The sequence below is a fragment of the Dendrobates tinctorius genome, unplaced genomic scaffold (assembly GCF_039654945.1).
Source record: "Dendrobates tinctorius isolate UK_male_01 unplaced genomic scaffold, ASM3965494v1 ptg000144l, whole genome shotgun sequence".
Taxonomy (NCBI): Eukaryota; Metazoa; Chordata; class Amphibia; order Anura; family Dendrobatidae; genus Dendrobates; species Dendrobates tinctorius.
In genome coordinates, this window is record NW_027361811.1 from 7,265,286 (window position 1) to 7,280,010 (window position 14,725).

The following is a 14,725-nucleotide window of genomic DNA, read 5'->3' on the forward strand; positions in this document are numbered from 1 at the left end:
TGGTTGCCAGCATTAGGACCCAGAGGAATCCTCCTGCTTGCTCTCTTTTTTGTCCTGTTCTCCCTGATTCTCAGCCCTGAAGATTACATGCTGAAAAGCAGGAAACATGGTATGAAACTTCAGAGAAGGATGATCATGATGAGTACCCTCATTTCCAAGCTGCACTTCTTCGGGTTCGGAAAGAAAGCATGATACATAGATTGATCAGACTTTCCAGGAAACATACTGCAATAATCACTTGAAGAATTGCTTTCCATCCTGATATAGTGACTATAAATAATCATATCTTCAAGAAATCTTCACAATTGTTATTTTCAGTGTAAACTACATGTACCGTGGATGAAGTGGATGCCAATGTAACCAGAGCATTGTTTTTCAACTTTTTTTTTTTAACCATGGAAGCTACCGAGACCCCTCTTGACTGTGTGTCAACTGAAGGAGAATTAATGCACTCACTCTACAATGACTCTGTGGAGGGACCCCCAAATGACTCTCTGGCTTGCGTCAATAGATCACTATACGACATAGAGCAGACACCCCCTTTGCTGGTGGATGCCTGGTTGGTCCCTCTTTTCTTTGCACTCATCATGCTGGTGGGACTCATTGGCAACTCGCTGGTCATATATGTAATCACCAAGCACAAACAGATGAGGACAGTAACTAACTTCTACATAGGTAAGTTGATTATGTTTAATATGATATGTGTGGTTTAGTGAAATATGTCATGTCTAGAAAGGTATGTGTTCAAGAGGGACACCTGTAACAAGAGATCAGAATGCGCACACTGTCTCTGCCAGCAAGAGGAAATCTGTGGCAATGTGAGACACACACTGTCTGTCTCCTTAGGGGAGGGGTGGGGAACCTCAATCCCCAGGGCCATTTACGGCCCTCGATGACCTTTTATCAGGCCCCCGAGCAGATTCTCAGGGACCGAATTTTTGGGCAGGGAGCTGTATTTTGATTGTCACAATCTCATTAATTTCTTCTTCCTCTGTTAGCACACACACGCAGTGTTAACGACTGATCACCGAAGGGCATGCAATGAAACACTAAGTCATGAAACCAGTGCCAGAGTCAGGATGTACTTTGTGGGCGGAGTTTTTACGGCCCCCGAAGGATGGTATAAATATCCAAATGGCCCTTGGCAGAAAAAAGATTCCCCACCCCTGCCTTAGGGCCAGTGGCGGATTAAGTGGACTATGGGCCCGGGGCTGTTCATAAAACCTGGGCCCCTGTACCCCCCTTCCCACCTGAGCGCCGCGGTCCCCGTGCGGGAATTGACAGCCGTACGGACCGCAGCACTTGGTTTGCTGCGGGTCCATACGGAAAACCCGCCACCATTCCACCACGTGTGGACATGGCCTAAAAAGACGTTGCACATAAGCTGTAGGCCTACGGCCAATACGCACAAAATCGCCCAACGTGATCCTGGCCATAGGGGATCCACTTTAATGTCCCCACTTTAATTTGAAGTCCCCTTACTTCATCCATTGCAGTCCCCTATCACCCACTCACTTCATCTGCAGTGCCGCTTCATCATTTGCAGCCCCTTATCCCCCTTCCATTTCATCATGTGCAGTCCCCTTCCCCCCCAACTTCATGTGCAGCCCCACTCCCCCATCATCATGTGCAGTTAATTTTACCCCCACATCATGTGCAGTCCCCCTTACCCCCAATTCATCATGTGCAGTCCCCCTTACCCCCAATTCATCATGTTCAGTCCCCCTTACCCCCAATTCATCATGTTCAGTCCCCCTTACCCCCAATTCATCATGTGCAGTCCCACTTACCCCTTAATTCATCATGTGCAGTCCCACTTACCCCTTAATTCATCATGTGCAGTCCCACTTACCCCTTAATTCATCATGTGCAGTCCCCCTTATCCCCCACTTCATCATGTGCAGCCCCACTTATCCCCCACTTCATCATGTGCAGCCCCACTCACCCCCCACTTCATCATGTGCAGCCCCACTCACCCCCCCTTCATCATATGCAGCCCCACTCACCCCCCTTCATCATGTGAAGCCCCCACTCACCCCCCTTCATCATGTGAAGCCCCCACTCATCCCCCTTCATCCTGTGAAGCCCCCACTCACCCCCTTCATCCTGTACAACCCTAGTCACCCCCTTCATCATATACAGCCCCCAGTCACCCCCCTTCATCATATACAGCCCCCAGTCACCCCCCTTCATCATATACAGCCCCCAGTCACCCCCCTTCATCATATACAGCCCCCAGTCACCCCCCCTTCATCATATACAGCCCCCAGTCACCCCCCTTCATCATATACAGGCCCCAGTCACCCCCCTTCATCATATACAGCCCCCAGTCACCCCCCCGTCATCATATACAGCCCCCAGTCACCCCCCCGTCATCATATACAGCCCCCAGTCACCCCCCTTCATCATATACAGGCCCCAGTCACCCCCCCGTCATCATATACAGCCCCCAGTCACCCCCCCGTCATCATATACAGCCCCCAGTCACCCCCCCTTCATCATATACAGGCCCCAGTCACCCCCCCTTCATCATATACAGCCCCCAGTCACCCCCCCTTCATCATATACAGCCCCCAGTCACCCCCCCTTCATCATATACAGGCCCCAGTCACCCCCCTTCATCATATACAGCCCCCAGTCACCCCCTTCATCATATACAGCCCCCAGTCACCCCCCTTCATCATATACAGCCCCCAGTCACCCCCCTTCATCATATACAGCCCCCAGTCACCCCCCCCTTCATCATATACAGGCCCCAGTCACCCCCCCTTCATCATATACAGCCCCCAGTCACCCCCTTCATCATATACAGCCCCCAGTCACCCCCCTTCATCATATACAGCCCCCAGTTACCCCCCCGTCATCATATACAGGCCCCAGTCACCCCCCCTTCATCATATACAGCCCCCAGTCACCCCCCCTTCATCATATAAAGGCCCCAGTCACCCCCCCTTCATTGTGTACAGCCCCCACTCACCCCCTCCCCCATTTAATTCATTTTATAAATAAAAAAAAATAAAAAAAGTTCCCCATACTTACCTCACAGCCGGCTCGCTCCCCAGCAGCGCCTCTGCTTTCGGCATCCTCCGGGACATGTCGGCGCGTGCACGATGACGTCATCGCGCACGCCCGACATCTGACCCGGAAATACAGCCGGAGGGAGCCGGAGCTGAGCAGCCGTCAAGGTGATGGCCGTGCACCGCTCCCGGCCCCTCATAGAATGTGACGCGGGCGGCTGTCTGCTGCCGGCGGCGTCACAGCACAGGGCACGGCCGGCCCTGTACAGGTGCTGGGGGAGCGGTCCGGGTGGCATTTGCCTCTCTGCCACCCGGCCCAGCCCGCCCCTGCCCCTGCCCCTGGGCCCCCAAAAAACCTTGGGCCCGGGGCGACCGCCCCATCCGCCCCTATTAAGATCCACCATTGCTTAGGGCAATGCTAATTCACAGAACTCAGAGGTCTGTAAGTCAGTGCTTTTACCATTAGTTAATGCATCTTTTTTAAGGACACTTCTCAGATCCCCATATTTAAAATGCACATTCACAGCATGTTTTTTTTTTCATACAATTGGCAGTATACACCTGTAACCAAAAATGGTATGCAGACGTTAAAGCGTAACCGTCGTTTATTTTTATTTGATAAATTGTGCCGGGTGGGCCATTAATATGGATACACCTAAATAAAATGGGAATGGTAGGTGATATCAACTCCCTGTTTTTGGAACATTAGTATATGGGAGGGGGAAACTTTTCAAGATGGGTGGTGACCATGGTGGCCATTTTGAAGTTGGCCATTTTGGATCCAACTTTATTTTTTCCAATGGGAAGATGGTCATGTGACACATCAACCTTATTGAGAATTTCACAAGAAAAACAATGGTGTGCTTGGTTTTAACGTAACTTTATTCTTTCATGAGTTATTTACAAGTTTATGACCACTTATAAAATGTGTTCAAAGTGCTGCCCATTGTGTTGGATTGTCAATGCAACCCTCTTCTCCCACTATTGACACACTGATAGCAACACTGCAGAAGAAATGCTAGTCTAAGGGGGTCAGATTCCTTGTAGGAATGCTCGGACCTGACACCCATAATGTGGTGGTGCACCATCTTGCTGGAAAAACTCATGGAACGTGCCATCTTCAGTGCATAAAGAGGGCAACTCATCATCATGTAGCAATTTCAGATATTCATTGATGAAGAATGGCCCCACTATCTTTGTACCCCACATACCACACCATACCATCAATTATGGGTTTCAGGTCCGAGCATTCCTACATGAACAGCTTCCTGGAAAGTGGATTGGTCATCGTGAGCCAGTTGAATGGCCACCAAGGTCTCCCGATCTGACCCCCTTAGACTTTTATCTTTGGGGTCATCTGAAGGCAGTTGTCTATGCTGTGAAGAAACAAGATGAGCAGCATCTGAAACAAGGGATAGCGGAAGCCTGTGCTAGCATTTCTTCTGTGGTGTTGCTGTAGGATCGGGGGCCGGGCAGGGCTGAGATGAGCGGAGGCGATGATTTGGTGGTGCTGCTGATGTTAGTGCAGATAGGCGGTGGAGGTGTGCTGTACTCACAGGAATGGGGGGGTGACCCGCTTCTTGGCGTCGACAGGCACGAGACAGAGACAGGAGATGTATTCAACAGGTTCTGTTTTTATTGGCCACCCTTACGACGACCAGCACAATGCATGACAGGACTTTTACACTGTTCTCTCTTGCAGACAGGACCGAGTACCTTCGCTTATTGACTTTCACCGTCGAAGTGTACTTTGTGGCTCTTCCACCGTGGCTGCCCTAGGCCAATCCACCACATTACAGGTCCTCACAGACCATCTCTGCCTGTGGCCAACGTCCTTAAGGGTCACCCCCGTAACCGTATCGGCTGTCCAAACTCTCTGAGGGGTCTCCTCTGTATAACAGACCCTCCTTCCTTGTGAGCTCCCCTGGCTGACTGAAGCTTCTAGAAGCTTACCTCAGTATTTATCCAGCCTGTCCAGGTAGCCCCGCCCACTGTCACCTGACAGTCACCTTTGCCCAATCAGAGTTACCTTGACCTCTGACAGTTATGTAACGCTTGCATGGCAGTTACATAACCACTGCCGTCGGTGCTCTCCAGTGACCTCTAATCGACAGACTGCCACATGACACCTTCTTTTCCTACCTCTCTGTCTTCTACTACAGACAGAGCCGTACTCAGCTCAACCTCCCCACGTTAAATGTAGGGTCGGGGGCCGGGCAAGGCTGAGCTGAGGCGATGATTTGGTGGTGCTGCTGATGTTAGTGCAGATAGGCGGTGGAGGTGTGTTGTACTCATAGGAATGGGGGGGTGACCCGCTTCTTGGCGTCGACAGGCACGAGACAGAGACAGGAGATGTATTCAACAGGTTCTGCTTTTATTGGCCGCCCTTACGACGACCAGCACAATGCATGACAGGACTTTTACACTGTTCTCTCTTGCAGACAGGACCGAGTACCTTCGCTTATTGACTTTCACCATCAAAGTGTACTTTGTGGCTCTTCCACCATGGCTGCCCAAGGCCAATCCACCACGGCGTTTTACCCTACAAAGTCCACCAAATTACAGGTCCTCACTGACTGTCTCTGCCTGTGGCCAACGTCCTTAAGGGTCACCCCCCGTAACCGTATCTGCTGTTCAAACTCTCTGAGGTGTCTCCTCTGTATAACAGACCCTCCTTCCTTGTGAGCTCCCCTGGCTGACTGAAGCTTACCTCAGTATTTATCCAGTCCATCCAGGTAGCCCTGACCACTGTCACCTGACAGTCACCTTTGCCCAATCAGAGTCACCTTGACCTCTAACAGTTATGTAACTCTCGCATGGCAGTTACATAACCACTGTCGTCGGTGCTCTCCAGTGACCTCTAATGGACAGACTGCCACATGACACCTTCTTTTTGTACCTCTCTGTCTTCTACTACAGACAGAGCCGTACTCAGCTCAATTTCCCCACATTCTCCCTTCCTTTAACCATTGTCGTCCTCAACAATCGCGTCCCGGGGATGAAAGTGGTGTCAATACCTGGCACTGACATGGTCGGCATCTGAGTCACATAGTTCCCTTGGTCACACAGACTTTCCTGGTCACACAGACCTCCGGTCACACAGACCTCCATGCGTCACACAGACTTCTGGACACACACACTGACTCCTGTGTCACACAAACTCTTGGTCACACAGACCTCCCTGCATCACACAGTCTCCTGGTCACACATCCTTCTGGACACACAGACCTTTGGTCACTCAGACCCCTGTGTCACACAAACTCTTGGTCACACAGACCTCCCTACGTAGGCACCCGGTCATCTGTCTTCTCCTTGTCCCATCGTCCTTTCAACTTAACTAAGTCAGAGTTGGCATACTCCACGTACCCGGGACCTGCTGAATACACATTTTTTTTTTAAATAAATAACAATAACATTTCAACACTTCAAAGGCACCACACACTTCTCCACATTTGTTGCAATATGTTTTTGTTTTTTAAACCCACAAAAACATTAATCGAAAGAGGACAGGGGTGCCCCCCCCTTCCTTTAAGTAAACCACTTAAAACATTTTTTCCAAAGGCATCCCTGCTTCACCAGAGGATATACTCTCATGGAGACGCGGAACAGTCCCCTACTAGTGCAACAGTGCACTGCAGTCCCAGCAGTCCAAAACAGCTGTACTCCGGGCCACCTCCTGGCGGCCAACGTCTCGCCATAACAGGAAGACTCCACAGCCGTGGAGTCTTCTGGGATGCCAAGATTACCTCTGGGCCTCGAGCGTTCCCGATGTTCGAGACCCAGGAGTCCCTGTCCTTTTATGGTGGCTCATACCCCTTAGGGTATGCGATGACGGCTACTGCATAATAGCCGCGGGGGCAGTACTCTTTATAGTACGAGACCAGATCTCCCGGTTGAGGGACCTGGCCATGCCTGATGGAGGCCACATTTACGTACACTTTGTAACCGGTGTTATCCCTTATGAAACCATAGCCCTTGCCAGTGTCCATATAAACTACCCACCCGTATGATCGGGGAGCGGATATGCCAGCCTCTCCTTTCTCGTGCAGGAGTCCCCAGATCTCCCGCTCTCTAGCTTTCTTTTCTTCAATGACCTCCGCGATCCAGGCAGAGGGTCCGGTATAGACCGCAGAGTCTGGTGGGCGGGTCGCGGTCGGGAGCGGGAGGCGAGGCAGAAGCGGCCGCAGGCTCCGATGTGATATAGGCCGCATCCTGCTTTGTCAGCGACGTCGGCGCGGCCACAGGGGAGGCCGCAGCTGGGACCAAGGCCTCCACGGGCTCCGGCAAAACAACCACGGGTGGGGCCACAGATGAAACAGCGGCCGCATTTTCTGGTAAGGCAGATACTGCAGCCGATGGTCTGGTTTTAGTAGGGGCCTGGAGCGTGGCCGATACAGCGGCTGTCAGCTTGGCAGGGGACACACCGTCATCCAGAACAGTGCTAGGCGTCGGGTGGGGAGGCTGAGGGCCAGTGTCAGGACCCCGTAGTCTGTCCGACGCTCGGAGCATAGAAATCAGGTTGGGCTGGAGGGCTGCTGGCGGGACCATGGACACGCTCACCTTCACAGCCACCGCTGCTCCCTGCAGACTTTCCCACCGCTCCATACTTAGCCATTGGTCTTCACCCCGACGTCCGACAGGGCCGGCCTCCAGGCCCGACAGCTCTGCAGGGAAACTCCCTGGGCAGGTTTCCAAGTCTTGGCGTCACCGCCATTCCTGGTGTCCGATACCCTGACAGCCACAACTGTTATGAGCTCATTTTCTGGTCCACCAGTTGAGAGTTCTCCTTCCGTTCTCCCTCTGGTGGTGACAGGAGGTAGTGAGGTTGGTTTAAGTGGTAGTGATCTTCCACCTGATGAGAAGGATAACGATTGGATCTCTGGAGTATCAGACTGGATATAAGACAGCTGACGCCCTATCCTAGTGCTGGTGATTCAGTCTGCTTATCAGGTCTTGGACTTCAGCTCTCATCCAGTCTTCTTAAGTTAAGTTTGCATTTTGCTAATGTTCACACTTGCGCTTGTTGGTCAATTCAGTTTCTTGTGTGGTCAGCTTGCCCCTGCTGGGGCTATGCTGAACTTCCACTCCTATTTATCTGTACTTGCCAATTTGCCTTTTTGTCCCTTATTAGATTGGCCTCTTTTTGCTCTGTTTCAGAATATTTCACAGTGCTGATATAGTGGGAGAAGTCTAGTGACTTCAGGGTTAATTTTGCTATCAGACGTGTTGGACATTATTTTTGGTAGGGTTTTTTGGCAGATTGCAGACAGTGGCTTTCCTTTCCTGTCCTTTCTAGTTAGTCAGGCTCCATCATTTCCTCAGCCTATTTTCCTGCCTGTGTTTGTGTTTTCATCTTGCTTCACCGTCAATACATGTGTGTGGGCTGTCTTTTCCTTTGGGGTCTGTTCTGGGGCAGTTAGTTTTCCCTTTTCTTGCTTTAGGTTTATGTAGTCCTCCGGCGGTGACGAGGCATCTAGGAACAACGTAGGAACGCTCCACTGCTACTGTTAGTTGTGTGGTTAAGATCAGGGATCTGCAATCTGCATAGTGACCAACCTCTCTGGTTTTCTGGGACTTAGTTTTTTGTTGTTCCTCCTCGGTGACCCATTCATAACACACAACGTCTCATGCCGTCCAAGGTCCAGAAGCTGAATGGCACCAGACAGCCACAGCAGGTCTCTCCACACAGGCCACTCTCGTTCTTTGGGGGTGCAGCGGTGGACCTCTCCACCCATTTTCCAGTGTACAACATGAGAGTGCAGCTCTCTTCCAACGAACACCACTCCCTCCAGGGGCGGATGCAATAAAGCCCCGGATCTTCCAGAATAAACAGCAGTGTCTGTGCCTTTTGCTTTGGGCACCAAATTACCACAGTCATTCTTAGCAGCCAGCAATCCACAGTCCAGTTTTCGAATTGTAATCCACAGGGAAGAAAAGCAAAGCAATTCTTCACCCCACACAGCTTGGGGCCTTTACTACTTGGTGGCAGGCCTGCCGCTGAAGATGTTGTATTGGCGGCAATGAATCCTGCCGACTACGCCAAATGTAGGGTCGGGGCAGGGCTGAGCTGAGCTATCAGTGTGTAAAGAGTGGGAGAAGAGGGTTGCATTGACAATCCAACACAATGGGCAGCACTTTGAACACATTTTATAAGTGGTCATAAACTTGTAAATAACTCATGAAAGAATAAAGTTACGTTAAAACCAAGCACACCATTGTTTTTCTTGTGAAATTCTCAATAAGTTTGATGTGTCACCTGACCCTCTTCCCATTGAAAAAAAATAAAGTTGGATCCAAGATGGCCAACTTCAAAATGGCCGCCATGGTCACCACCCATCTTGAAAAGTTTCCCCCCTCCAACATACTAATGTGCCACAAACAGGAAGTTGATATCATCAACCATTCCCATTATATTTAGATGTATCCATATAAATTGCCCACCCTGTATACATGAAAATAAGCAACTTTGTAATATATTATCAGAGAAATCTGCTTCTTTCTCAACCAGGACTGATCCTTCATTCTCAAAGTTCTCAATTCTGGGGTAAAATCAGTATTCAGTGAAGACAAATTTTTACATTACTGAGATTGGATATGGCAGCTGCTACTGATAAGACTCTATATAGATGGGAGTTTCATGGAAGAGCTCTGTCTCTAGTCCACCCGACCAACCCCATATTCAATGCACGTGATTTTTTTTTAACCATTTTCTAGTGCATCAAATAATAAAATGAATGGCATCATTCAAAAGTACAACTCGTCCCGCAAAAAACAAGCCCTCATAAGCTATACTGATGAAAAATTAAAAAGTCATGGCTCTTGGAAATAGGGGGAAAAAACTAATCCCCCCAAAGAAAATCTCTAGGTCGTGAAGGGGTTAAATACTATACTTGTAGACTTCTATTGTCCAGGCATACATTTCTGGATGTCTTTTTTGCATTAGAAAAGGTGAGTTGTAAGATTTCATCAGTTTCCAAAAAAAGTTGAACACCAATTTTCTCTCTTTATATACATGTAGTAATGGTTATATGAAAGTTAGATGAAAATTATATTTTGCATTCCTATGACTGCAATTTATTGCACATGACTGTACAAGTGACTGCATACTAGGAAATATTTGCAATTCTGATTCACAAAAGATATTATTCAGGTCAATTTATGGTCCAAGGTGCTATATTATGATATACCATTTGTGAAATTTTACGGTATTGTGTAAGTGCCTGTGTATTGTTAGACAATCAGACGCTGTAAATTACATCTACTGCTGCTACATCTGTGGCCTCACAGCACACATTCTCAGCACAGTGATACCCTTAAGTGCCTCATCTGCTTCCAAGGGTCAGTAGAAAACATAAAATGATGTGTTTTTGGATATGACAGACACAAATCAGCGCCCATGGGAGATTATCTGTTTTGTTGAAACTGCATGGTTTTGAGATTTGCTTTTTTCCTTTCTATGAAACAGAATTATTTAAAACTTTTAACTCCCTTCTCTGTCCCCTGGTGCTGCCTATCACATCCCTCACCTCTGCTTAGTACTTTACCACATATTTAAAACTTAAGATCAACAGCATCAGAGAAAGTTACAATCTACAGAACCCACAAGCCATCTACACAACTGTTGTGAACTCATTTTCTGGTTTACCCTGGCTTCTGGTGAGGGTGGTGGAGCTGGATGTGTTGACAGAGGAGTCGTGAGTTCTCCATCCGGGCTCCCTCTAGTGGTAACAATAGGTAATGAAGCTGATCTAAATGGCAGAGACCTGCCACCTGAGGAGGAGGACTGTGAGTGGACATCAGGAGTCTCTGACTGGATTTAAGACAGCCGACTCCCTAATTTTGTGCTGGTGATTTTTTCCTGCCCTGAGGTTCTGGTTTCCAGTTCTGTTCCTGCCTTCTCAAGCTAAGTGTGCTCTGCTATTTTTTCACATGAGATTTGGTCTTGTTTACTCAGTTTTTGTTGTTAGCCAGCCCCTGCTGGGGCTGTGCTGAATTTCCATTCTTATGTCTCTGTTTATGCCAGTTTGCTTTTTGTCCCTGATCAGATTGGTCTCTTTTTGCTCTGTCTTCAGAATATACCAGAGTGCTGATATAGGGAATTGAAGTCTAGTGACTAAAGGGTTTTTGTTTTCAGAAAGTGTTGGACATTTTTTGGCAGGGTTTTGTGCGTGATTGCAGACAGCAGCTTTCCTTTCCTGTCCTTTCTAGTTAGTGTGGGCCCCATCGTTTGCTCAGCCTATTTTTCTATCTGTGTTTGTGTTTTCATCTTGTCTCACCGACAATACATGTTTGGGGGCTGTCTATTGCTTTGGGGTCTGCTCTGGGGCAGTTTAGATTTCCCCTTTTCTTGCTTTAGGTTAATTTAGTTCTCTGTCTGTGACGAGGCATCTAGGATCATCGTAGGTACGCTCCACGGCTACTGCTAGTTGTGTGGATAGGATCAGGGGTCTGCAATCTGCTTAGTTACCAACCTCTCTGGTTTTCTGTGGCTTAGCTTGTTTTTGTTTTTCCTCCTCGGTGACTCATTCATAACAGAATCACCAGCCAAACCGCAGATTCTAGGGTACTCAAAAGCAGGAAAAAAAAAGGTGTCAGAATTTTTTTTTTTTTTTTTTTTTATATGCATTTCTTCCTCTTTTTCTCTGGGGCCGTAGGAGGATTTTTTCCTTAATGGCAATTAAGCAATTGTCTGATCGTGTGGAGCAGCTCGCTGCTGAAGTGCGGGGAATTTCCGCCTATCTCGCTCAATGACATGCTGTTGAACCCAAAATCCCTACTCCTGATGTGTTTTCCGGGGATTGGTCTAAATTTTTGAATTTTAAGAATAATTGTAAATTATTTCTTGCCTTGAAGCCTAACTCATCGGGGAGCTCTGCGCAGCAGGTTAAAATTGTCATCTCCTTGCTGCGCAGCGATCCCCAGGATTGGGCGTTTTCTTTGACACCTGAAGATCCTATTCTGACTAATGTGGATGCAGTTTTTCAGGCCTTGGGGTTGTTGTATGATGAACCTAATGCTATTGATGGAGCTGAGAAAGCCCTATTGGCATTGAACCAGGGTCAGGATTCTGCAGAGTTATACTGTCAAAAATTCCAAAAGTGGGTGGTCCTTACTACATGGAATGATGGTGCATTGGCGGCTCTCTTTCGGAAGGGTTTGGCAGAAACCGTAAAAGATGTTATGGTGGGATTTCCTGTTCCCTCTGGTCTTGATGATTCTATGTCATTAGCCATTCAAGTTGATCGGTGTTTACATGAACGTAAAACTACACGAGAGGTGTTGCCAACTTTTGAACAAATGTCTGAACCTATGCAATGTGTTTGAGTTTTGTCTAGGGTGCAACGTCAGGAGTATAGAAGGCGTAATAAGCTGTGTTTTTTCTGTGGAGATGACTCTCATATTATTTCTGTCTGCCCTAAACGAGAGAAACATTTTGCACACACATTTGCTGTGGGTGGCGTACAACCTAAGTTTCTTTTGGCAATTACTCTGATCTGCTCCTTATCCACATTTTCCGCCAAGGCTTTTGTGGATTCAGGAGTAGCTTGAATCTGATGAATTTGGATTTTGCTAAACGTTGTGGTTTTCCCATGATACCTCTGTGGACGCCTATTCCTTTGAGGGGTATTGATGCTACTCCTTTGGCGGAGAATAAACCTCAGTTTTGGACCCAGGTGATAATGCGGGTCGCCCCAGACCACCAAGAAAATTGTAGATTTTTGGTACTGCATAATTTGCATGATACTATTGTTCTGGGTTTTCCCTGGTTGCAAATCCATAATCCAGTTTTGGATTGGAAATCTGTGTCTGTAGTGAGTTGGGGCTGTCGGTGTGCTCTTGGTGACACTCCTGTTTTCTCCACCTCTCCCCAGTCTCATGATGTTCCTGACTATTTGGCTGATTTTTTTGACGTATTTAGTGAGAGTAAGTCTGCGTCCCTGCCTCCTCATAGGAGTTATGACTGTGCAATTGAGTTGAGGCCTGGGTGTAAATTTCCCAAGGGTCGGCTTTTCAACTTATCTGTACCTGAACACGAGGCTATGCGATCTTATATTAAGGAGTCGTTGGAGAAGGGTCATATTAGACCATCCTCTTCACCCTTAGGTGCTGGGTTTTTTTTCGTGGCGAAGAAAGATGGTTCTTTAAGGCCTTGTATTGACTATCGTTCCCTTAACAAGATTACGGTTAAATATCAGTATCCGTTACCCCTGATTTCTGATTTATTCTCCCGAGTTAAAGGTGCCTGCTGGTTTACTAAGCTTTACCTCGGGGGGGCGTATAATCTTATTCGCATCAAGCATGGGGATGAATAGAAGACGGCGTTTAATACTCCGGAGGGACATTTTGAGTACCTGGTGATGCCTTTTGGGCTCACTAATGCCCCTTCTGTCTTCCAATCCTTCATGAATGATATTTTCCGGGACTTTGTGGATAAGTTTTTGATCATCTATTTGGATGATATTCTGATCTTTTCCACTGAATGGGATTCTCATGTGGAACATGTTCGGACTGTGTTCCGGATTTTGAAAGAGAATTCCCTGTATGTTAAGGGATCGAAATGCCTTTTTGGTGTACAGAGGATTTCATTTTTGCGATTTATTTTGTCTCTGTCAACTATTGAAATGGACCCGGAAAAGGTACAGGCCATTTATGATTGGGTTCAGCCCACTTCTTTGAAGGCTCTCCAGAAGTTTTTGGGTTTTGCTAATTTTTAACGTAAATTTATAGCTAATTTTTCTGGTATTGCCAAACCTCTGACTGATCTGACCAAGAAGGGCGCTGATGTGCTGAATTGGTCTCCAGAGGCTGTTTTGGCATTTCAGGAGCTGAAACGGAGGTTCACTTCTGCTCCGGTTTTACGGCAACCTGATGTCTCACTTCCATTTCAGGTAGCGGTAGATGCTTCGGAGATTGGTGCAGGAGCTGTTTTGTCCCAAAAAGATCCGGTGACTTCTAAAATGAATCCCTGTGCCTTCTTTTCCCGAAAGTTCTCCCCATCTGAACGCAACTATGATGTGGGGAATCGGGAATTGTTGGCCATGAAGTGGGCATTCGAGGAGTGGAGACATTGGTTGGAGGGAGCTAGACATCAAGTTGTGGTCCTTACTGACCACAAAAATTTGATTTACCTGGAGTCGGCCAAACGCTTGAATCCTAGACAGGCGAGGTGGGCCTTGTTTTTCACGCATTTTGATTTTGTGGTCTCCTTTCTTCCGGGCACTAAGAATGTTAAGGCAGACGCCCTTTCTAGGAGTTTCCTTGCTGATTCTCCTATTGTGACCGAACCTACTACCATCCTAGGTGAGGGGGTAGTTCTTTCTGCCATCTCGCCCGATTTGAGACGTGCCCTGGAAGAATTTCAGGACAAACCTGAGCGTTATCCTGTGGGAAAATTGTATGTTCCTGACCAGTGGAGGAAGTGAGTGATGTCTGAAGTTCATTGCTCTGCGTTGGCTGGTCATCCAGGTATTTTTGGTACCAGAGATTTGGTGAGTCGGTCTTTTTGGTGGCCCACCTTATCTGGTGATGTCAGGAATTTTGTGCAGTCTTGTGGGACTTGTTCCCGGTCTAAACCCTGTTCTCGTTCTAGTGGGTTGTTGATGCCCTTGCCGGTGCCCAAGAGGCCATGGACCCATATCTCAATGGATTTTATTTCTGATCTTCCTGTCTCTCAGAGAATGACTGTTATCTGGGTGAAAGATGCCATC

The 14,725-nt window shown here is 47.9% G+C and overlaps 1 protein-coding gene across 1 annotated transcript in view; it reads left to right on the forward strand.

Moving 5' to 3' along the window:
* The first annotated feature begins 271 nt into the window (after nt 1-271).
* LOC141049460 (G-protein coupled receptor 54-like) overlaps nt 272-14,725 on the forward strand; it is a 168,307-nt gene continuing 153,853 nt past the window's right edge. The window contains exon 1 of the mRNA XM_073545936.1: nt 272-675. Coding sequence (XP_073402037.1) covers nt 396-675 — 280 coding nt within the window. The 5' untranslated portion in view covers nt 272-395. The remainder of the gene's footprint in view (nt 676-14,725) is intronic.